This window comes from Astyanax mexicanus, chromosome 22, assembly GCF_023375975.1.
Source record: "Astyanax mexicanus isolate ESR-SI-001 chromosome 22, AstMex3_surface, whole genome shotgun sequence".
NCBI classification, from domain to species: Eukaryota; Metazoa; Chordata; class Actinopteri; order Characiformes; family Acestrorhamphidae; genus Astyanax; species Astyanax mexicanus.
Genome location: NC_064429.1, coordinates 11073590 through 11098855, shown reverse-complemented (window position 1 = coordinate 11098855; position 25266 = coordinate 11073590). Strand labels below are relative to the sequence as shown.

The 25266-nt window shown below is 41.0% G+C and overlaps 1 protein-coding gene across 1 annotated transcript; it reads right to left on the bottom strand.

Annotated features, from left to right (window-relative positions):
* Positions 1 to 2788: 2788 nt before the first annotated feature.
* ddr2l (discoidin domain receptor family, member 2, like) lies at positions 2789 to 24341 on the bottom strand. The gene is made up of 17 exons (XM_049470257.1): positions 24124 to 24341; positions 15955 to 16056; positions 15565 to 15667; positions 15218 to 15446; positions 14794 to 14941; positions 14030 to 14139; positions 12300 to 12482; positions 11489 to 11735; positions 10387 to 10476; positions 10128 to 10276; positions 9068 to 9272; positions 7593 to 7837; positions 7157 to 7284; positions 5253 to 5450; positions 4481 to 4715; positions 4247 to 4396; positions 2789 to 3448 (listed from the first exon to the last, which is right to left on the bottom strand). The coding sequence occupies exons 2-17, from the start codon at positions 16010 to 16012 to the stop codon at positions 3311 to 3313; spliced, it is 2616 nt and encodes an 871-aa protein (XP_049326214.1). The 5' UTR covers positions 16013 to 16056; positions 24124 to 24341; the 3' UTR covers positions 2789 to 3310.
* Positions 24342 to 25266: the final 925 nt, after the last annotated feature.

Below are 25266 nucleotides of genomic sequence, written 5' to 3'. Positions count from 1 at the left end.
CGAATATCAAGTGTTTATGGATTGGAGCAACATCCTCACATAGAAATCCCTCCTATAGACCAGTCGTTCTGGGTCACGGTCCAGGAGAACCCCCACGCTCTGCACAGTGTAATGATACACCTGTTCTACATCACCACAGGTTATCATATAGTGATTATATAAAAATATATATATATATATAAATCTGGGTGGGTACAGTAGGTGGCTCTCTCTCTCTTTCTTTCCTCATCACTATGTGATGCTGGAAAAGAATATGTTGCTGTGTGGTTGCTATGCTTGTCAAGAGCCTGATTTGTTGCTGAGAGTTTCTAATCAGTTGCTATGGTCCCCCAGGGTTTGCTTGGTGGTTGCTGAGGGATTGTTATGGGAACATCTTATGGTTGTAGGTTATTGTCTTTTTAAGTGATTGCCAAGATGCTGATAAGTAGTGGTTGGACTATTGGTAGGATGCTACTAATAAATCTAGCAGCTAACAAGATGTTGCTAGGCAACTACCATGTTATTCAAGGTGATTGCTACTTTAAGTGGTTGCTGTGGTGTTGCTAGGAAGTGGTGCTTGGTAGTTACTAAGCTACTCAAGGTGGTTGCTAGGTGTTTGCTATTGTATCCCAAGTAATTGCTAGGATCTTAGTAGAAAGTGTTTCAGTGGTTGGTAGCGTGGTGCTAAATGGCTCTACGCAGCCTGATGGTTGCTAAGGTGGTGCTTGGATAGCCCATGTAGTCGCTAAGATATTGCAACAAAGTTGTCCAATGGTTTGTAGGGGGCTGCTAAATTGTTGCTACACCCTTCCTGATGCTTGCTAGGGTGGTGCTAGGTACAGTAAGTGCTATGTTATTCTATGTTGGCTGCTATATGGATGCTCTGGTATCTCATGTGGTTGCTAGCATGTTGCTAGGAAGCTTTAATGAATGATGGTTAGCAGGCTGCTATGCCATGCCTGATGGTTGCTAAGGTTTTTCTGCTAAGTAGTGGCTATTTTCTATTTTGGTAGAAATGTTGTCAATGGTTGGTAGCATGGTGCTTAATATATGCTATACGCAGCCTGATGGTTGCTAAGATGGTGCTTGGTAGTTGATAAGCTATTCAAGGTGGTTGATAGGTGGTTGCTATGATAGGCCATGTTTTAAAGTTTCCAGTGGTTTCTAAGGTGGTGCTAGGTAAGTGCTATGTTATTCTATGTAGGCTGCTATATGGATGCTCTGGTATCTCATGTGGTTGCTAGTAGGGTTGCAGCGGTAACCGGTTTCACGGTATACCGTGGTATTAAAATGCACGGTTATCATACCGTGTGTGTTTGCTTATTACCGGTAAAACGCAAGCCAGCGGAGAAACTCACCCGCGCATGCGCAACTCTGCTCCGCTTCAGCTGCTCAGCACACAGCGGTGAGAACAGCAGAAAGTGCATCAGACTAGAGCTTAGATTCTCTGCCCGAACCAGACCTGACCCGAGGCCCGACCCGAGATCGGGTCCGTTCGGGCCGAGATTTCCCACCACATTCCTCGGGCCGGGTCGGGTTGGGCTCTAGAAAATAGTCTGAGATGTAGGCATCTGTTTTTTAATTATATATTTTATTTTTAAATAAAGCTCTGGTGTGATAATCACTATGTTAATGCTAAGTAACCAATTATTATTGTTAATGAAAACGAACCAAATAACGAAAACTGAAACTTAACTAACTTAATTATAAGCGCTGTTTTCAGCGGGGGGTGTTGTGCCGATTCTGTCCGCGAAGCGGGAGTCGGATTGAGCAGGGAGTCGGATTCGGCATAACAGCGGCAGCACGGCTGCACCTCGCGGCCCGCGGTGTTAGTTGTAAGCGCTCACGATACGACAGAATACGACAGAAAACACTGAGAAACTGCAGAATTATGTATTGGACTAAAATGAGCACTAGGAGATAAAAGAGAACCTTTACCTGTGAGTAGCTCATATCAGAACACGCAAATCTCTCTCTCTCTCTCTCTCGCACGTGAACTTCTCCGCACTGTGTTTAGCTGTTCTTAAAAATAATTTTAATTAAATAATAGTTCTATGCTTCTATGTTAGTGTTAATTTACATAATTCTGATCATATTTCGCTCATTCAAACAGCCTGAAAACAGACTTGTAATCTTGTAATCAACAAGCTTGTAATCAATGTGGCCGTAAAGTCACAGCTAAAGGAGGAAATACATCAAACCTGTTCTCCCATCTCCGAGAACACCATCCCGCTGTGCAGCGCAAAGTATGTGTTCAGTTTATAATTTTAATCTGAACATAAATAAAACCTCTTTGTAGTCGTGCATAACCCATGCGGTAAACGCCCGCAAAAGCGCTGAGTTATCCGAAATTCGGGCACGCAGGTACAGGCGTGAAGTGCGTGCTACGATGGATTCACGTGTCCGTGTAAAGGTCCTGGCCGGACTGGACGTGAAAGACGCCATTCATTTACATGCGTTCATTTTCAAATTCTGACGTGCCTGTTTTTCATATGTTAAAGGTTTTAAGTAGTGAAAGCCTTAAAATAGAAATCTCTATTGTGAGGATCATGTCAGAAATAAATCCCCTCTTTCTGCAGTATCTGGTTATATACCAACTTTTTTTTATATATACACTCTTAATGCCCTTAAGAGTAGTGGAAAAACATGGTTTCCTTCACCTGATGGTGTAGTTTCTACAATAAATAGTTAATTGAACAAAAAAATAATAATATATGTAACAAACTGTGATACCGTGATAACCGTGATACCGCGGTATTTTCCGAGACGGTTATCATACCGTGAAAATCTCATACCGTTGCAACCCTAGTTGCTAGCATGTTGCAAGGAAGTTGTTTAATGGTTAGTAGCTTGCTATGCCATGTCCACCTACTGGTTGCTAGGATGCTGCTTGGTAGTCAAGTTATTCATGGTGGTTGCTATGTGGAATCCTAGATAAGGATGCTAGGATATCGCTAGGACGTGGCCAAAAAAGTGTATGGTTGCTACGGTGTAGCTTTGGTTTCCAAGGGTGTTGTAGGTGTACTAGCATTGTGTGTGTGTGTGTGAGTGAGTGTGTGTGTACTAGTGAGCAGGCTAAACACTAAACCGTGCAGTGGGGGTTCACCAGTACAGTTACTGAGAAGGACTCGGGTCTGGAGATGATTATCTGGAGTGATGTTTTCGGCTCCCGGTTCCTCTCCGTTAACACCACCGCTAAGCCACGCCTGCCCGGTCCACTCTCCTCCACGGACAAAGAGAAAGACCCCAGACGGACTCCAGGCTCGTCCTCACAGCTGATTGGTTAGAACTGGGCTCGTGCTCTGAGGTGATTGGCTGTGGAGCACGTGAGTCACGAGTGGTGGGCGTGAGGTCGCAGGGCCTGGTACAGACTGCTGAAGGAGGGGCGGTCTCTGATATCCCGACTCCAGCAGCGCATCATCAGCTCATACAGAGAGGGGGGGCAGAGCGGAGGAGGGGAGAGATAGATCTGAGAACGAGAAAGAGAGAGAGAGACTTTAAAACACATCATATGGGTGTGGCTAAACTACTGCTAACTGAGTAAAGGGGGCTAAACTGCTGTAGGCTGAGAATGGGTGGAGCTACACTGTAGACTGAATTAATGTGTGGGTATATAAAGTGCTGTAGGCTGAATGGGAGGGTATATAATCTGATGTAGACTGAATGGGTGGGTATATAAACTGCTGTAGGCTGAATGGGAGGGTACATACACTGCTGTAGGCTGAAAGGGAGGGTATATAAACTGCTGTAGGCTGAAAGGGAGGGTAAATAAACTGCTGTAGGCTGAATGGGAGGGTATATAAACTGGTTTAGACTGCATTAATGTGTGGGTATATAAACTGCTGTAGGCTGAATTCATGTGTGGATATATAAACTGCTGTAGGCTGTATGGGAAGATATAAAACCTTGTTTAGACTGCATTAATGTGTGGGTATAAAAACTGCTGTAGGCTAAATGGGTGGGTATATAAACTGCTGTAGGCTAAATGGATGGGTATATAAACTGCTGTAGGCTAAATGGGTGGGTATATAAACTGCTGTAGGCTAAATTGGTGGGTATATAAACTGCTGTAGGCTAAATGGGTGGGTATGTAAACTGCTGTAGGCTAAATGGGTGGGTATATAAACTGCTGTAGGATGAATGGAAGGGTATATACAGTAAAATGCTGTAGGCTGAATGGGAGTGTATATCCAGTAAACTGCTGTAGGCTGAATGTGTGGGTATATAATCTGCTATAAGCTGAATGTTGAGCTGCAGGTGTGGGTACCTGTCTCCCCTGGTTCCTGAAGAACTCTCCGCTGTTCTCGATCACCTGCTCGTCCGTCAGTAGGCTGTACGGCTGTTCTGTGCACAGGGTGAAGATCTCCCACAGGGTCACACCAAACGCCCACACATCACTGGCCGTGGTGAACTTACCCTAAGAGAACACACAGGTTTAAACACATTCATTAATCAAGGTGTGCTCAGGTGTGAATTTACCTATCTTTAAACACACACTCACCAGCAGGATGCTCTCCCAGGCCATCCAGCGTATGGGCAGCACGGCGCGGCCCTGTATGCGGTAGTAGTCGCTGCTGTACAAGTTCCTGCTCATGCCGAAGTCTGAGATCTTTATGGTGAGCTGACGGTCCAGGAGGCAGTTCCTCGTAGCCAGGTCACGGTGCACGAAATTCAGAGACGCCAGATACTTCATCCCTGATGCTATCTGCACCGCCATGTGCAGCAGATCCGCCATGCTACAGAGAAAAAGAAACAGGAGAAACACCAGTCCCTCTGTAATTAATCAGCACATCAGTGCATTCTTAAATATTAATGATATTCCACACAGATGAGGTTCATAATCCTGAGGTTTAACTATGATATATACACATGTATGTTTAAGAGCATATTATAGTTACAGTTAGGTCCGCATCTGCAATGTGATTGGCTAAGAGGTGTTCTATGAGTACCGTTATTAGCCGGTAATGCACTGTTACCGAAGCTCTCCATGTATTACTCTGCCACATTCAGGTAACCTAGCAACGATGCAGCGCTTACAAACCAAACAGCGCGGCTACAAACAGAGCAGCAATGGAACTATTTTAACTGAAAAAACCTGATCAAATTTTCTCCACCTCTTTAACCCAAAATCTTTCAATAAACAGTCATAATGGAACTGTGGTATAATAACAATAATACACTCAAGGTTTGTGCTATAACCAAAATGCCACAGACCATTTTCCTGAGCCTGACCAGAATCTAAACTCTAAAGGAGTGTTCCTCCACCCGCTAACCTGACGGAGGGGATGTTGTTGGCGTGGGTGAGGGTACTCTCGAGCTCTCGCTGTGAGAGGAACATGTTCAGATCTCCGTTCTCCATGTACTCCGTCACCATGCACAGTGGGTCAGACCGCACACACACACACAGCAGCCGGATGATGTTCGGGTCGTTCAGCCGAGACATGATCTTTATCTCCTTCAGGAAGTCGTTCCTAACGGAGAAAGAGACAGAAGCAGAGTTCAGCCCACTGATTTAACAATAACGAGACAAATAATCCTTAAAAATCTCATTACTGATCACTGAGCCAGATTCAGACAGGACAGGCCTGGTATTACACCTTTCACAATAATCTATTTCTGTAGGAGGACATTCTGTCCCAGAAATAAATGCAGTAAACAATATTATTTTCATGTTAAAATAATTTAATAGCACTGATAAAATGATAATACAGTATCATAATCATGCATTTATACATTACTTAAAAAAAAGCAATGAACCATTAAAAATTACAAATATTCAGATGTTGGAATTGGAATACAAGAATTGTTTAATATACATATAATATATATATATAAACATAAATACAAACAAAAACAATGGTTTTAAATTTAACATACTATATCACAATGGTATCTTCTTGCTAAGTAAACAGAATGGGTAATACTGAGGACATCTGTTTTATTATTTTGTTATTATTTTATTATGATCAATTTTATCATAATTATATTTTTCTTATTTTAACAATTGCTTCTCTTTTGTGTGGAACTGGACCGTGGGAATACAATTTTGTCCCACCGTACATACCACATGTGAAGTGAAATTACAATAAAATCTTGAATTAAAAAAGTATTAAGGTCCACATATTGCCCAAATATGGTAAATCCAAAATGTTATTAATCTGACCATCCCAGCCCTATAATTCTAGTAGATAATTTATGATGATCTGCTTGTGTGTGTATGGTCTGGTTTTATGTCGATAATGTATATTATGTTTTTTGACAATTAAAGAAAAGAAAAAATTAAAACGTTGCATTTTGGAGTATAAAGCGGACTGGTCCGTATTTCTCCGCTGGATCTGCAGAGAGAAATTCTGCTACATAATAAAAACATCTCCTCCCTGCAGGAGGACCTAAAGGGCGTGTTCACACTCGCTCACAATCCCAACACACTCTCCAAATACCTCAGTCATCAGCATAACACAGATTACATCATGTCTGCACACGAACTGAAACAGAGCTGTAACATCCAGATTAGATACACACTCACGCTACACTGTAGAGCTGCAGCGTGTACCTGCAGAATAGAGCTGTTACATAGTGGTGCAGAGCACCGTTGAATAGTGCTGCTGTATAATGATAAAGAATTTAGTTGCAAAATAGAGCTGCTGTGTAATGGGGTAAAACAGAGCTGTTATACAATGGGGCAGAGCAGAGCTTCAGAAAAGAGCTGCTGTATAATGAAACAATAGAACTGCTGTATAATAATTAAGAATATAGCTGCACAATAAAGCTGCTGTATAATGCTAAATAATAGAGCTACTGTATAATGATAAGCAATAGAGCTGCAGAATAGAGCTGCAGTACGATGCTAAAGGATATAGTTGTTGCAAAGTTGTACAGAATAGAGCTGCACAATGAAGCTGCTGCATAATTCTAAAGAATAAAGCTCCAGATTAGAGCTGCAAAATAGAGCTCCTGCATAGTAGTGCAGTAAACAGAGCTGTTATATATTGGGGTAGAACAGAATTGTACAGTGGTGCAGAGTAGAGCTGCAGAATTGAGCTGCTGTATAATGCTAAAGAATTGAGCTGCTGTATAATGCTAAAGAATAGATCTGTAAAATTGAGCTGCTGTATAATGCTAAAGAGTATAGAATATAATCCAGTGTAGAGCTGCTGTATATGTTAGTAGAGCTGACCTGGCGTTACTGGTGGCGTCGGCTCTGAGCTGTTTTACAGCCACTAGAACTGATCTTCCGTCCTGCTCTGGTAACGGAGCGCCCTCCCCCAGAAACTCAGCCAGACCCTCCGCCTCACACAGGTGCACCTACACAACACACACACACAACACACAATTATTAAACACACAAACATACACACACACAGCTGAGCTTAGTGCAGTTTTATTGAACAGATTTCCTTTTGCTTTTGTTCATAACACAGATAGAGATTTGCAATTTTATCAGGGTTGTGTTATGAGGAGGGTTGTGTTTGTATATGAACTGTATTAGGCCTCTATAAACCCTCTGTAATTGCTCTGAAAATGCTTCTCCATCAGCAGCCGGAGTCCGAGAGAGAGTGCAGCATTTAAGTGCACATAAACGCCAGTGTTCAGTACCTGGCCGGGTCACTCACCTCCCCGAACTGGCCCTCCCCCAGCTTCTCTCTGAAGATGAGCCGTTCCCGTGGAAACTCAGCCACTGAGATGTCCTTCCTGGTCAGGGAGTCGACGGTTACCGCGGGAACAGAGTACATGTTGCTTCCGGTAACGCCCTGAAGGTTTACGATGTCCGTCTCGGCGTAGTGCGGCACGCTGGTCTGGAAGCCCTGGTGAGGGGTACACTGGGTAACGTCCGGCTCAGCATAACCACCACCACACTCTGGAGAGAGAGAGAGAGAGAGAGAGAGATTTACATATTTACATATGTAGTGATGAACCGATAGTGACACGCTTTACACATGCATTTCTGGACAAGCTGAGAGATATAGAGGTGAGTGATAGAGTGATGAGCTCCACAAACGCCAGCATTAATGCCAATAACAACATGATATGGTGTATATTATGGGTGTTCATCTTAGTGATTAGTGATCATTGTTATTCAGAACTGCAGTATCAGGCCAGGAGAGTGACGTCTTACCCTCACAAGATTCAGGTCAGCAAAGGTCAGGCGGAGGTCAAAGACAGGAAAACCAAGTGCAGAAAGTGAAAGGGCAGAGGAAGGATGGACAGCGCTGAAAGAGAAAGAGAGGTGAAGACAGGAAATAGAGAGAAAGAAAATAAGAGAGGAAGAGAGCAGATAACATGCAAACAGCATTTCCAAGATAAACAGATCAGCAGAAACGGTGTGTGTGTTTTACAGAAGGAAACCACACGTATATATATATAAAGCAGGTAAAGAGTGGCCCACTAACTAAGTTAAGTTAAGCAAACTAAACTAAACTAAACTAAACTAAACTGTAATTCTTAAAAAAACATTTTCTTTTAAAGACAAACGAGTGCTGGATGTTAATCTAAACAGATATCTCTCCTGAAAAATGTTTATTTGGGTGGGTAAAGCACTTCAGTTTATTTACAATCAGTTTAGATTTTAAAATGTTCACTAAGGCTTGGTGCAGCAGCATTAGCATTAGCAGCTAACTGCTAGTGATAGTAAATATGGCCTAACAGGGCTGGACTGAGTAACAACCAGGTAAACCAGGGTGATATTAGCTACTGGTTTGTTTCACATAGCTTGTTTTAACACGGTAAACATGCAGTATACAGTCTAATAATACTCACCTCTAAACAGTGAAAGAGCATGTGCTTAGCTGCTAATGCTAATACTGCTACAGTCTCAGTGCTGGAGAGCTAAACTGAATCTCCTGTATAACTCTGTACTTCAGCAGAGTGGCTCTACTGCTCCTTAATACCTGACTGGTAGAATTCATACATAAGGAGCACCGGATTATAAGGAGTACTGACCATTTTGGGGAAAATATGATAGTTGTTTTGGTGGAATGAAAAAAAAAACACTAAAATATCAGCATTTTAGAAAGGTGGTCGTAATGTTTTGGTTATTTTTTGTGCTGTATAGTATGAATATATGCCCTGTACCTGTCTGCATGTTTACCTGAGGCCTCTGCGCTCTGGCTCAGCTCTGGGAGTTTGACTCTGAGAGCTGCAGGATCCTGGTACTGAGGGTCCAGCAGGAATACGCGCTCGTACGGAGGATCCAGAGACACGCGAGGAGGAACCGGCGGCGTCTGCAGGACGATGGTGTCGCTGCAGGACGACAGGCGCACCGTCACCTCCTCCTCCAGGATACGCCTCGGAGCCTGAAGAGAGAGGTACAGTTTTCTTTCCATACATAGTAAATGAATAGCGACGTAATCCAGATCATGTAGTAACTTAAAAAAGTGTTAAACAAACCAAAATACTCAAAAAGGTGCTCTTATCCGGGGAGCTTCTAACTTGCTGTTTTTAAGGCTGGTAACTCTGTTAAACTTATCCTGGGAACTCTTCCGGTTCTGATGAGTGCCAGTTCCATCATTATTACATTTTTCATGGTCTTTTTGCAACTACACTTGAGGATACTTTCCAAGTTCTTAAAATTCTTCTTTTCAGCCTAACTGACCTTCATTTTCTCTTTACTTAGAGTAGAACATTACTCAAATATTCACTATTCACTGTATACCTGTAACTCTACCTCTTCACTACTTTACTTTAACTGATGCTCTCAAACACATTGAGAGACAAGAAATTCAAGTAATTAACTCTTGATGAGTTCAGCACAGCTGTTAACTGAAAGCTTGAATTCCAGGTGACTCTACCTAAGAAAACTGACTGAGAAAATCCAGCAGAGATGTTCAAAACTGTCATATGTTTTTATTCTTAGTTTGGATGACTTTATTATTAATCCACTACTAATACTGAAGATACATATCTCGAGACTAACAAGCAGCTTTAGTGTGGACAAAAGTATTGGGACACCTGTTTATTCATTGTTTCGTCTAAAATCAAGGGTATTAAAAGAGTTTATTCTGTTTTTTTTTTTTACTTTTTGTACCTTCCAAAGAAAATTCACACTTGCATTAATTAGAAAGGATTTTCACAAATATTATAATATATTATAATACAGTGTTGTGAACGAATATCCAGTTACACACACACACATATACACCCATACACACCTTCTCCAGCACTTTATACACATACTGGCACCACAGAATCAGGAAGATGATCACCACCAGCAGCAGAATGATGGTGACCAGACAACCAATCAGAATAGAGGTCCCGCCCTCTTCAGGAGACTGGGTTTTGGGCGGTACTGTGGTGACACCTGCAGGAAACAAGACAGAGAGACATATCACACAGCACTCAGAACTGAGGGTTCTCACATGTCATACTACAGCACGTATGACATCATGCAGGTGTTCAGGTGTGATTTACCTGTCTTTCCTGTGGACAGTGCTGGACTCTCTGTTTCAGACAGGGGCGTGGTCATCACACGAGACCATGGCGTGGGCACAGGGTTCATCGCTGAGACACAAAAATAAATAAATAAATAAATAAATAAAAACAGCTATAAAATAATGGCCTGTTTAATTTACTAAAATATGTATTATATCCAGTATTTCAGGTGGATGCTAAGGTGTTAAAATATTGTTGCTAAAGTTTGCAGGTGGTTACTATGGGTTTGCTAAGATATTTTTAGGTCTGTATGTTGTTCCAATTAATTGCCCTGGTGTTGTTAACTGGTTGCTAAGTGATCTGTGGTGGTTGCTAGGGTTTTGCTACGTGAATGATAAGGTGTTCCAGTGTTCCTAGTGGATTTAAGTGTGTTTTTATGTGGCTGCTAAGGTGTTCTAGTATTCCAGATGAATTCTAGGGTGTTTCTATGTGGCTGCTAAGGTGTTTCAGTATTCCAGGTGGATTCTAGGGTGTTTCTATGTGGCTGCTATAGTGTTTCAGTATTTCGGTCTAATGTTTCTATGTGGCTGCTAAGGTGTTTCAGTATTCCAGGTGAATTCTAGGGTATTTTTATGTGGCTACTAAGGTGTTCCAGTATTCCATGTGGATTATAGCATCTTTCTATGTGGTGTTTTAGAATTCCATGTGGATTATACGGTATTTTTATGTGGATGCTAAGGTGTTCCAGTGTTCCTGGTGGATTCTCGGGTGTTTCTACGTGGTTTTTATATGTGGTTAATAGAGGCTTGTTAAGGTATTTTATGATTTGGTAAGCTGCTACAGTACGTTTTACCAAGTAACTGGCCTTGGTTTTCTTACCCAGTTGCTAAGGTATCTCTGGTGGTTGTTAAGGTGTTGCTATTTCAGTATTCCAGGTAAGGTTTTGCAGGTGGTTACTAGGGGCTTGTTATGGTATCTTTTAATAGGTATTTGGCACGCTGCTATGCTGTTCAATCTAACTGGCTTTGGTTTTTCAACCTGGTTGCTAAGGTATCTCTGGCGGTTACTAAGGTGTTTGCATTTAGCTATAGCATTCTAGTTATTGTATAGAGTGTGATAACGATGGAAAGCTGTGTCGTACCAGAGTGGAAGGAGATTTCGCTGAACATCATCCAGGTGTCGGCGAAGAAGAACCTGCAGCGGGTGGCGGTTCCGGAGCGCTGCAGTAGTGGAACAGTGACGTAGCGAGCGCTGGGGTTCCGGTCGTCCAGAACCGTGGAGAACACCACAGGCTCCGCCTCCCACTCCGAGATCAGGTGGGGCTTAAAGACACACGACACGGACGAGAACACCTTTACCCCGCGGGAGAACATGTTGTTGCAGTGAACCTGCAGCCGAAAAAAAACAGAGAAAATAAATAATACTTTTAGTTTTTTTGTTTTAGTTTAGCTTCTGAATCCTAAAAGCTACACGTCTATTGTTTACTGATAATAATAAACAATACACTATACACTAGATATATAAATATCTATCAGAGATTACTAAATACCTTTACACAGTTTTAGGAGAGTGTGTGATGTTTTAGACCTGCAGTTAGCATCATGCTAATTGGTGTACATAAGCTTCTAATACTTGTTAGCCACATTTGCCTCATACAGGGCACTCTATGCATAAAAAGAAAACAGGTGCATAAAAAATCTAATGCATATATGCATAATTCATCAACAAGGCAGAGCTGGCCAGGATAAAGTACAGCTTCCAAACATGGTGGAGGTAGTTTCTCACACTGTTACTGTAAGTAACAGTAAGACACCCTTATTATGCTCTCAGCAACGGATTTGTAGTTTTGTTTTGGATACAGGTAGAATAGATATGCTTATAGCAATAATTATTATTCATTATTCATCACTCTTTTTAAAATGATTTATAAAATGAATAAAAATAATGGTTACCTTCATGGAGGTGAAGTTCCTCTGCCTGTCGAACTGGAACTCCATCTCCACATATCCGGGTCCCAGACTGTCGTTCCTCCAGCCCAGGTAATCGTACCCCGGCCAGAGCTGGTACTGCCGGGTCTGAACAAAATCATCCTGACCAATCACACCGTCCGTCAGCTGACCCAGCCCCCCCAGCAGCTTCCTGCACACACACACAGTGAACGAGGGATCATTAAAACACATTTTTACATATATATAATATTTATCACAATATTTTGGAATCCATTGGAAGAGGTATATATATGAAAAACCCAATTATTCCTTCAAACTCGGTCAGTATACTTTTCTTTTTCTAAATTTGCTCTATTCAATTAAACAGGAAATATATAACACATTACATATAATTTAATTAATTAAATATTTTTAGTTTTTATAATAAAGTAATGTACAGTTGGTCAGTTTTTTTTAAGCACTAAATATAACAAAAAATAATATTACATATACTGATATTGCCCTATTTTTTCTTTTTGTCAAATTCTTGACAATATATAAAAAAAATCATTAATTACAAAAAAGACTAGACTATAATCTTAGATGATAGTATACTAAGACTATAAATAATAAAACAGCTTTAATCATAGAACGAACCAATTGTAAACAACAATGACATAAAGAGTCCATTATTTTGTAAAATAAATACTGTAAATATGGCACTCTCCCAATGAAAGGGTTTATTACAGTTTCCGCAGCAGTTTCACAGTTTAATGATTTAAGAATCTGGTGCGGAGAGGAAAGAGTGAAAGAGTTCAGAGAGAGCGGTGAAGAGAAGAGGAGAAGAAAGATGTGAGAAAGAGAGGAAGTAAAGGAAGAGTGGAGGAGAGATGGAGAGGAAGAGATAGAGAGAGAGGGAAAGGTCGAGAGAGGAAGAGAAAGAGAGAGGAAGTAGCTGGATTGTTGTTCAGAGAATGAGCTCTGAGGTTAATCAGCATCCTTAAACACACTGACCTCACGTACGGGAAACTACGCACGCACACACACACACACACACACACACACAAATAATACACACACACACACAATACACACTGGATACAGAACGCCTGGCCATATTAGGATCATGTTAACAATACATACTAGTCATACTAGATTCTGAGTGTGGTAAATCTGACAGATCTGTTTTAACCCTCCTGTTTTTTTCAGACTCAATTTGACCCCTTTTAAAGTTTGAAAAATAGTGAAAAGTATTTTTTCAGTATGAAATGTCTTCTGCTTGAGTTAATTATTTAGTGTAATCAACATATAATATAAAAATGGTTCCTCTCACATACTTGCAAAAAACACCCCCTGCAAAAAACAAATCTAAAACTAAACTGTAATGTCATATTTCAATGTTATGTAAAACTATCGTAAATGTTGGTCTTTCAAAAGTAATAAAGTAGTGAAATATTTAAAAAGTTTGATCTTTTTTTAATGAAAACGAGTGAATTATCCTAATTAAAGCATTACCTGCTAGAGGTAAGGAACACCACTGCACTAAATATTAATAGAATAATTAGTAATGGAGTTAGTTATTAAATATTCACACTGCTTTTTAGGATTGTTTTTTTTTTTTTGTTTTAACACATAATTTGGATAGTTAAACATGCACTGCGTCAAACTGACCCAGGAACAGTATTACTGTTCCTGATAAATGAACATAACAGGAGGATTAATAGTGATTTATTTGTGAAGATGTGTGAGAGAACTTGCCTGCGCTCCAGAACCCCGTCGTATGTGGAGTCGTTGAGGAGGGTGTTGGGAAATCCTGGAGCCATCATGGTCTGGCCCTCCGGAGCGCTGTACGTAGTCAACCCATCTGAGAGAGAGAGAGAGAGAGAGAGTGTGGTTAATTTTGGGCGTATCGTGAAATAAACCAATCAGACTGTCTCTTGCTCATCATTCTCTTTAAGAATAGATCAGGTGAGCTCTGACTTTGGTGGATTGCTATTTTAACAGTGCAGCTACCTGGACGTGACCAACAAACAAACTCTTCTCAGCAGAGGAAACTGAGCTGCTGGTTGACGCTGTGAAGGAGCTCCAGCAGCTCATTTACGGGAACAGCAATGTTATTTTATTTACTATTCTGTTTATTGTTGATGTAAAAGTTGGGTTTGTGCTGCTGTGTGTTCATGTGTGTGTAATAAGTGGGGGTGTACCCGGCGTTGCCAAGATAGCTATAATTCCATATGTGTCCCTTAATCGTTTTCATGTATTTAATATATGTATTTTAATCATGTAACTAATATAATTAAATATGTACCATAAGTGGCACTTAAAGATGTAAAGATAATTGGTGCAATAAAGGTAAGAAATCATCAGACGATGAACGTGTCTGGACTGGCCGACCAAAACCACAGTGAAGCAGCTACAGAGTTCAATACGTGAGGTGAAGAGTGTTAACTGTAGTAGGGCTTGTAGTGAAATGTGCTGAAACGTGTGTAGGTGTGTGTGTGTGTGTGTGTGTGTGTACCTTGCCAGGGGCAGCCGAACACCTCCACGCGCATGCAGACGGTGTTTACGGCGTCGGTGACGGGGATGAGGCGCAGGAAGCGGGTGATGATGGGGGGATGAAGATCCTTCACCACTGAAGCGTACGTGTTCACATTACCCTTAATAATCTGCAGGAGAAAACACAGCGTGATTTTGATAATCAATCAACAGATATGTTGTTTATTTATTGTGCAGCTTAAGCCCTATCCGGATAGGAATAGTATCTCAGGGGGTTCTGGGTAATTTTCTCTTTTATGAGGTGTTTTTCTCTGAACTCCTCTGGTAATTTTAGTCCCGTCCGGACGCACATCTCTGAGTTTCGTCTCCTCGCCTTTAATAAAATAGATTTGTCCACTGCCACGAATTTTAGAACTACACATAAAGTCTAGTATTCTGCACTGTACCTCGCTTCCATAGCGGTTCCTCCAGGAGATCCAGCGGTGGCCGTCTCGGCTGTAGTCTAGGCGGTATTTGCGAGCAAACTCGTTGCCAGAGCTGCGGGCGTAGCGACCCTGCGTGGCTACCACAGTAACGAAGGTGAGCTGCCGCAGATCCACCTGAAGATACTGAACATCTGAGGGCTGCAGCTGACCAGCAGGACACCAGGCACCATCACCCTCCTCCTTATTCAGCCTGAGAGACAGAGAGGCGTTATAAAATTCTATACTTTATATAGCAATATTTAGAGTGCCCCCTACACTTCCTGTAGTGTATTACAGTCTGTCAGAATATTGTTAAATGTTTCCTTTACCTTCCGTACTGCGGCCCTGTCGTCTCGTACCATTGGCTAGAGGCAGTGATGTCATCGTTTTTGATCCTGCCGTCCTCCATGCCGAGAGGATACCGACAGAGTGCTGCAGCAGAGCAAACAGAAGAGTCAAAAGAGGAACAGTAGGTGTATAATAATAAAAGGCAGCAGCAAGGCATGCTGGGATTGCTTCTACAAACATTAGTGAGAGAATGGGTCTCAGGAGCTCAGTGAACTCTGAATTTCACTACTCACTACTAAATATTCCACAGGCAACTTTTAGTGATATTATAATACAGTTATTACCGAGCAGCTCAAATCCATCCAAGCCTCACATTAATTCACATGTGTGTGTGTGTGTGTTTGTGTTTGAGTGTGTGTGTAACATGTTACCTGGGTCTATCTGGGCATGGGTTTTAGAGTGTAGGACCAGCAGCAGGAACAGGAACATGGTGAGGCATCAGAGTCTCTCTTAGCACAACACACACTACATCTCTGAAAGAGAGAGAGAGAGAGAGAGAGAGAGAAAGAGAAAGAGAAAGAGAGAGAGATTAATCAGAGTAGAGCTCATTGAGTGAAGAGTTCAGGAACATAAAAGAATGAAACAGTACGTATTACAACACAGTTTATTTACACATTTACTGACTCTGGAATCTCTAACACTCAGACCAGTAAAACTCTACAGAGCTGAACTGAGAGAGAAAGAGAGCGATTGCATAACTCTGAGGCACTAAGAAAGAGTTCCAAATCTGAGTCTCCCAGGAAATCCAGCTCCACCATCTGTATCAGTACAAAAAAAAAAAAAAAAAAGAGGCATCCCAGTCAAGTGCTTTTATACACCAGTATGATTACAGCTCCTATTTATCACTATTATAGTACTGTATTTTTCCCACTAAAAGTGCATTTAAAATCCTTTAAATTTCCCAAAAATCGACAGTGCGTCTTATAATAATATAATCCGGTGCTCCTTATAGTGTGAAAAATATGGTAATATGCTGTTTCCACCAGCAGGTGTCACACTAGAACACCAGTATCTCAGCTGCATCTGCTAGGTGGTTTTTATGGTATTGTATGTGGCTGATAGGGTGTTGTTAGGTGGTTTATATGTTTTTTTAATGTGGTTGCTAGGTTGTTGCTAGATTGTTTCTTTGGAACTGTATGTGGCTGCTAGGGTGTTGCCAGGCAGTTTCTGTAGTAGTCAGAGTGGATGCTAGAACGTTACTAGGTATCTACTATCGTATTCAACGTGTTTGCAAGAGTGTTGCTAGGTGGGTGTTTAGATGGCCTACGTGGCTGCTAAGGTCTTGATAGGTGGCTATTATGTTATACCACTTTGCTGCTAGGGTGCTGCAAGGTGGTTTCTATTCTATTCAATGTGACTAGCAGGATGTTGCAAGGTGGTTGCTAAGGTATTCCATATGACTTCTAGGTTCTTTCTAGGTGGTTTCTATGGTATTCCATGTGACTGCCAGGACGTTACTACGTGGTTGCTATGGTGCTGCCAGGTGGTTGCACTGGTATTCCATGTGACATGTGGTTGCTATGGTTTTTCATATGCATCCAGTTAGCACTGTGCTGTTGCTGTAGATACCCTTCCACTCCTCGTTAGCTACATTAGCCTCGTAGCTCCAGAGCTAAACCTTTGTGTAAAAATAATTTCCTTTCAGTTTTACTGCAAAAAAACGACTAAAACCGTCCAGCTCAGCACAGCAGGCCAACCTCAGCCCCCCCAAACAGAACATTCTGGAACATTTCATCACACATCAGACTTGCGCAACACACACACACACACACACACACACACACACACACACACACACACAGTAAAATATGAGTGTGTGAAATTTTAAAGCTCTGATTAACAAAGGGTTTAAATAAACAGATACACACAGGAAAAGCTGAGGACACTGAACTCCATCAGTTCATCTCTCTCTCCATCTTTCTTTCTACATCTCTCTGATTCTCTTTTTTCTCCCTCTTCCTCTTGTTCTATCTTTTAAACCCTCTCTCTCTCTCTCTCTCTCTCTCAGTGTTGTCAGAGCTGTAAGGGATGAGGTCAGGGGTTACAGCAGCGGAGCGAGAGACCATCACTCTACATCAGAAAGAGAGAGAGAGAGAAAGAGACAGAGAGAAAGAGACAGAGAACAGAGGATTTAGAGCAGATATGAGCGTTCCCACATGATAATCAAATTCCCCAGGACCACAGGAATGTGTATGATATCAAGACCACATTACACCCCATTCTTTACTACACACACACACAAACACACACACACAAAATACGGCTCAACTCAGTTCACTACTTCTTCACAGACTAAAAAACATGAGCTGTGCAGGGATAGGATAGTAACGTTACCTCACCTAACTTACATTACCTTACATTTACTGAATTTGTTCTTATCCAGAGTGACTTACAAGCTTATTCCTGTTACAGAAGAGGGTTAATGTAGTGTTATTTTTAGATCTAGCCCAAGGAATTTATTGGTGTGGCACAGCATCCAATCCCCCATATAGGGAATGCTGTATATACTGTATATGAAGTAAAATAAATTATTATTGACTAATATAACCTGTCTGTCAGTCCTGACAGTGACAATCTGCCTGCTTAAGACTCTTAACTGTGCTATAATGACTCAACTTCCCAGCATGCACCCACACCGGACTTCCCTGACACTACAGTGTTCCTGCTCTCCGAGTTACTTATTGCCTCCACCTGTCCTCCCTAGTGTATATACCCAGTCTTTTGCTGAGTATTGAATCTAGTTTTCCTAGCTCTTCTACAGTGTGTTTAAATGTTTTTCCTACTTCATTACTGATTTTTCTTTTAGTATTACCTTTTTTTTCCTTTGCCTTGCCCATTAAATCGATTACCTTTTGCCGTTTTTGTATATTTGTACCTCTCTTTTCCCTTTTCCCTTGTGTTGTGGGATTTACAGAGTATGACCCTGCTTTGCCCAACTACTCCCTGGTACTACTCCTCACAATCCTTGTATGTCTAGTCCCTTCTGTAATTTTTATCTGTGCCTGGTCTGTCCTGCATGAGACTGTCTGCAGTCTATTATTTAACAGGAAACGAGAACATTGGGATCCTGATGAACCATACAGCACTAAAATATCAACATATTTCAGGGTATTTTCGATAACAATATTTTAAAAAATGTGTGATATTATTGTGTATTATATGATATGACACATCCCTAACAACAACTACACCTGCAGACACAGAGCTCACCATCACACCCCAGATACAGACAGAGGAAGAAAGAGAATGAGAGAGAGAGAGAGAGAGAGAGATGGAGAGAGAGAGAGAGGGAGAGATGGAGAGAGAGAGAGAGAGAGAGAGAGAATGAGAGAAAAAGAGAGAGGGAAAGAGAGAGAGACGGAGGAATAGGGGGATGTGGTTTATGTAATGTTTGGCTCTAGTTGAGGCCTGTGTTGGGATTCCAGCTCTATTGCTCATCTTTCGGAGGGCCCCGCGTGACCAACCAGAAAACACAGCCCAGAAACAAAACCACGTAACAACCGCCTCAACAATATCGTATACAGCTTTATTACACCTGTTTAAAAAAAATCCTAACATTAGAGGAAACTTCAAATGAGCTTAATAATACTATAATATATATAAAACTCCTGAAAAACTCAATAAATTATGTTTTTATATCCCTGATAGTTGTATAAAATGCAGAACAGAGAACTCTGTTTTACTGTATGTGGAAATGCAGGCATCTACGAAACTTTAGAAATAAAAAATACAGACACATTTTTTTTTTGCCATAATTCACAAAACAAATTGCTGTATGCATGGAGATCTGCATCCTCTGACACAGGCCCTGAGAACATGAGATTTTATTTATTATTCTGTAATAATTTATTTAACTGATGGCTCGATGTTTAGGGTTGGGTGGAGGGAGGAAAGTTGTTTAAAGAGTTGAATCTTTTGAAAGATAATAATAATTTAAAAAAATGTTGTTTGAATGAATGATGAATGAATGAAGTTTTAAATAAATAAAAATCCATGTTAAAAAAGGTACTTATAGACAGTTCTGAATAAATATTTTCAGCTGGCAAATATTCAGAACATACAGTATCATTCATTCATATTTTATATCAGTAAAACCAAACACACACACACACACACACATACACACACACACTGCTGCAGAGCACTTCCTCATAGCAGAACACGAATAACCCAAATTCCCGCCTGCAGGGAGTCTTAAAACATGCAGGAACTTGACAGACACACACACACACACACACACACACACACACACTGCACAAATCCCTCAGTGCAGAACTGTAACTAGTACAAATGTTCGCTGTGGGCCCGGAGGACTGTTACTACAAAACACGTTTTTATTACGCAACTCGATCAACTGAACAACCCCTAACCCTGTATTATATTACACTTATATAGCAGTTGCTAAAACCCCAAAACTGGTACTTCCAGCACAGTTTTGGGATTTGCTAACTCAAATAGCTGGTCTATTAACCTGATACACTAAACTATAAACACATTCTCTGCTTTAGACTAATAAAACCCACTTTTACCAGACTCTACACTACCCCTACATCCTTTATCATGCAGCAAGATACTGACCCAAAACCCACTGCCTGGAAAAGCATCACAGAAGAAGAAGGCAGAAGATTAGTGATGTCAGTGAGACACAGATGTGATGCAGTTACTGCAAGAAAAGGATTTGCAACTAAATATTACATTTTATTTACTTTAATTTACTTTAGGTTTATCTGTTTCAATACTATTACTCACAATAAAATGGGAGGGTTCAGACAGAAGGTGCTTTGTGTATCAGATTCAGATATATAAATACCTAGAAATAAAAGATGAAATGTTGGTTTTTCATCTTCATCTTTTAATGACAAACCCAAATGTCTTCAGTCTACAGCAAAAAATAAAGGGATTGACCTCACTGTTCCAATACTTTTGGAGGGAATGTATCCCTTCTCCTATTTTCTATTTTCCAAAAGTGTATTACAACTATATATACAGGGAGTTGGAGAATGAAACTGAAACACCTGGTTTTAGAGCACAAAAATTTATTGTGGTGATGGACAGTTCTGGTGAAAACAGGAGAGTTGAGGTGCACATTGAATTCTGCGTGATTTGATCAGCCGTGGTTTTATGTTTTTTTTGGATACAATCTGGGTTAGCACCCGAACATCCCTTTCAGACAGCTTCCTCTTACAGCGTCCACAGTTAATCCTGTTGGATGTGGTCGGTCCTTCTTGGTGGTATGCTGACATTACCCTGGATACTGTGGATCTTGATGCATCACAAAGACTTGCTGTCTTGGTCACAGGTGCTCCAGCAAGACATGCACCAACAATTTGTCCTCTTTTGAACTCTGGTATGTCACCCATAATGTTGTGTGCATTGCAATATTTAGAGCAGAACTGTGCTCTTACCCTGCTAATTGAACCTTCACACTCTGCTCTTACTGGTGCAATGTGCAATTAATGAAGATTGGTCACCAGGCTGCTCCAATTTAGCCAAGAAACCTCCCACACTAAAATGACAGGTGTTTTAGTTTCATTCTCCAACCCCTGTATATATTAGTCTAAAGCACAGAATGTGTTTATAGTTTAGTGTATCAGGTTAATAGATCGACTATTTGAGTTAGCAATTTCAAACAAACAAAAATCTAATCAAAACAGATTAATTCTATGTTCTCTAATAACCCATCTAGTGCTGGATGATATGGTAAACATTTTTGTCACAGTATATTATCAACAGTATGTGTATTTTTGTGCTTGATGATACCGATACCTACTTATGTAATACATTAAAAAATTACACTATTACATAAGTAGCTATCAGTGTCAGCAAGTACAAAAAAACACATACTCCTACTCGTTTGGAAAAAAAAATTATTGAATATTTTGTATTATCTGGTATTGCCTGACTGTGCCAGTGTGTGATGATGTACAGCACAGGCAGTGGCTTTACATTGTTTATATTAATAATATACTGTGATACAATTTTTCTTTCAGCACTACATGGGATATTATATAACATAATAATCTGAATTAATCTGTTTTAATTCGATTTTTGTTTGCTTAGTTATTTGAAGTCAATAGCCAATACTAGAAACTGCAAAACTGGCAAACACAGCTTTTCACAACATGTATTTACGGTTAAAACTGGATTCATTCTGAAACAAAAACAGTTTTTACAAATATTTTCAGTGAGCAACACTGACCATCAGCCCCACATTAGTTTCCAATGTTTGAGTTTATCCTCTGTGATTTTATTCCCGTCCAGAACGATCATGTACGTGTTTTTCTCAGACGTCCTCTGAGAAAATTACAGGATAACTGAATTATCTACTCCATGATCTTCCAGTAATTTTAGTGCCTTCGGGCGCACATCTCTGAGTTTCGTCTCATCGCCTATAATAAACTAGATATTTGTCCACTGCCACGCACCGCAATTACACTTTGGGCGCACCACGGTTTCCACAGAGATCCAAGTATAAACACAACAGCGAGTGGAAATGGAGGAGCTACTGAACTCCGTAATGTCATGTGACCGAGAAAGCCTCGAAAAAACTCACTGATCCTCCTGTTTTTTCAACTGCAGTTGGGATGCAGGAGTTTTACCACTTAAGAGTAGAAGTGTGAAATATTTTACAAACATCCCATATTCATATTCTATGCTATGCATAAGTAACCTATCGAAAACGCAAACAGTATGATACAATGTATTGCAATAGTGATATTTCATCCAACCTCTAACATCCACACAAATGAATGCCTTTAAGCTGAGAACCGGTGGCTGCAAAAACCAACAGGATGAAGTTTTGGGTCCTGCTGAAGATTAAAGGCCAGTCTGAACGTCTGCCTGATGTTTCTCCTCAACACCTGCATGTAAAGGAATGCCTTTGAGCTGAGAAAGCTTCACACGGCTCACTGCGACTTCTGACCCCGGCATTACCCGGGCACGGGCAGATCATGAGGTAAACACGTTACTGACCAAACCATCTGCTGAGGAGAGAAACTACACCAACACAACCCTGTATCCATGAGGTCTTACTCAAATAACTCAAAATAACTCAAAATACAACGTTCAGCCACTGGTTTGATGGCTAGACATACAGAGTTAGTCGAAAAGTACAATATATATGTTGGGTTTATCGTTATGTTGGGGTGATTGGACTGTTAGGCCCAAAAAGTTCACCAAAGTTCACCACAGCAGAACCTTCCAGCTCTGTCACCGTTACACTAAACCATCTAGTTGAGTCCAGTATGTTGTCACTGTATCACAGTATATGTTATTACAGTAAAACACTGCTAAATACCACAGTTTCACCACAGGAATGAATGAAAACATGCACAAACATGCAGAACGCTAAATTATTACTTTAATATTCCTTACAAACTAGTTTATTCTAACTTTTTATACTTTAATAATGCATTAATGCATGTATCAATTATGCACTATATCTGCTTTATTGTTAACGGTCAGAACTTAGTAACTAGTTAGCTAAAATGAAGATAAAGTATTGAACGAACTAAATAAATGCATGAGAAATGGCGTTCTCATTTAGGTTAGTTTAGGTTTTATAGCTCTAAATACAAAAATTCAGATACTGAGAGGGTGCGTTTAACGGGTTTAATGATGCAAAATTATACGATAAGCACGTTGTGTGTGTATCTAGTTAGTTATGTTGTGTTTAATGCAAGTTTAATACAGATTTAAAAACTGTAACACAATATATGCTGTAACAGTAACACACTGCTAAATACCATAACCTTCACCGCAGGAATGAATGAGAAAACATGCAAAATACTTAGTTATTAATTCAATATTTAATTTATATTAGTTTAACCTGACCTGTTATACTTCATTAATAAGAATGTAACTCTACATTATCTCTGCTTTATTACTAACCTATAACAGTGACCTGTTTATAACAAACTAAAAATGTGTGAGGAATCAGTTTTGTACAATTTAACAGTTCGAAAGTGTGAAAATATTGAACTAAATAAATAAATAAATTAGTGGAGTTTAGTTTGGTTTATGTGCTTTAGTGTTAAATACAGAGTTTAGATACTGAGGTGATGTTAGGTGGTCAGAAACAGAGTTCAAACTCACAAACAAAGCATGAACACTGTATTATACTGTAACTTACTGCATTCTATTGTACTGTGTGTATAGCTGGTTAGTTATGTGTGTGTGTGTGTGTGTGTGTGTGTGTGTTAGTGTGTTTGGACCGCTAGGCCCGGTAAATTCCCCTCAGCAGAACTTTTTCTCGGTTCTGTTTCCGTTATTTTACACTGATTAGAGTCTCCGCAGTTTGTTTAAAGTGAGTTTATTGTATTCTGTTCTGATTTTCTTTGTTCTGATCTGAATCTGTTTCTTTAGTAAAGTTTTAATCCGGTTTGAAGTTGATAATTAGCTTTAGCTTTATCGGAGCGGGTCACGCGCCTCTGTAAACCCGAACCTCAAACAAAACAAATCTCCCCGAAACCGAATCCGCGCTTTACTCTCATTTATAAACCGGATTATTCAGTCTTTAACGGTCCAAACCGATCCGTTACCTGCTCCGTCCGCCCTCCTCTCTCTCCGCGCGATAATCCGAACCGAATTAGCCCGAACCGAACAGCTCCGCTCCGTGTTTCAGCGCATCGGTAAATCCTCAGAACCGATCCGAACCGAGTCCAGCACCGCTTACATCACATCCCCCTTCCGCCCGCTCGCGCTGCAGGAGGAGGGACCCGTCCCAGACTACAGGGCCCCGTCCCAATCCCAGCCGCTCCACAGGGCTACATCCCATATACAACAAATTCCTCAAAACTCCCCTCAACTACAAGGTCGCGTCCCAATCTCAGCTGCTCCACAGGGTCACGTCCCAAACATAACAAAATACTCAACACGTGCATCCCTAAACTTTCCTCAACTACAGGGCTGCGTCCCAAATACAGCAAAATCCCCCCAAAAACTTAACTACATAACAAAACCCCCAAAACTCCCCTCAACTACCTAGGGCCGCGTCCCAATCTCAGCCACTCCACAGGGTCGTGTTCCAAACATAATAAAATCCCCAAAACTTCCCTTAACTACAGGGCCGCATCCCAAATACAGCTGCTCCACATGTTGCGTGCCAAACAAAACAAAATCACAAAAAACTCACTCAAATACAGGGTTGCGTCCCAAATACAGCTGCTCCACAGGACCACGTCCCAAACAGAACAAAATCCCCAAACATTTCCTCAACTACAAGGCTGTGTCCCAATCTCAGCCTCTCCACAGGGCCACATCCCAAACAGGACAAAATCCCCAAAACTTCACTCAACTATAGGGCTGCGTCTCAAACTCAGCCGCCCCACAGGTCAGAGTCCCAAAACTCCCCTTAACTACAAGGCCATGTCTTAATCTCAACCACTCCACAGGGCCACGTCCCAAACAGAACAAAATCCCCAAAACTTCATTTAACTACAGAGCTGTGTCCCAAACTCAACGGCTCCACAGGGCCACGTCCCAAACAGAACAAAATCCCCAAAACTTCACTGAACTACAGGGCCGCATCCCAAATACAACCACTGCATAGGGCTGCATCCCAAATATCCCTAAACTTCCCTCAACTACAGGGCCGCATCCGAATCTCAGCCGCACCATAGGGTCGCGTCCCAAACAGAACAAAATCCCCCAAACTTCCCTCAAATACAGGGCTGCGTCACACA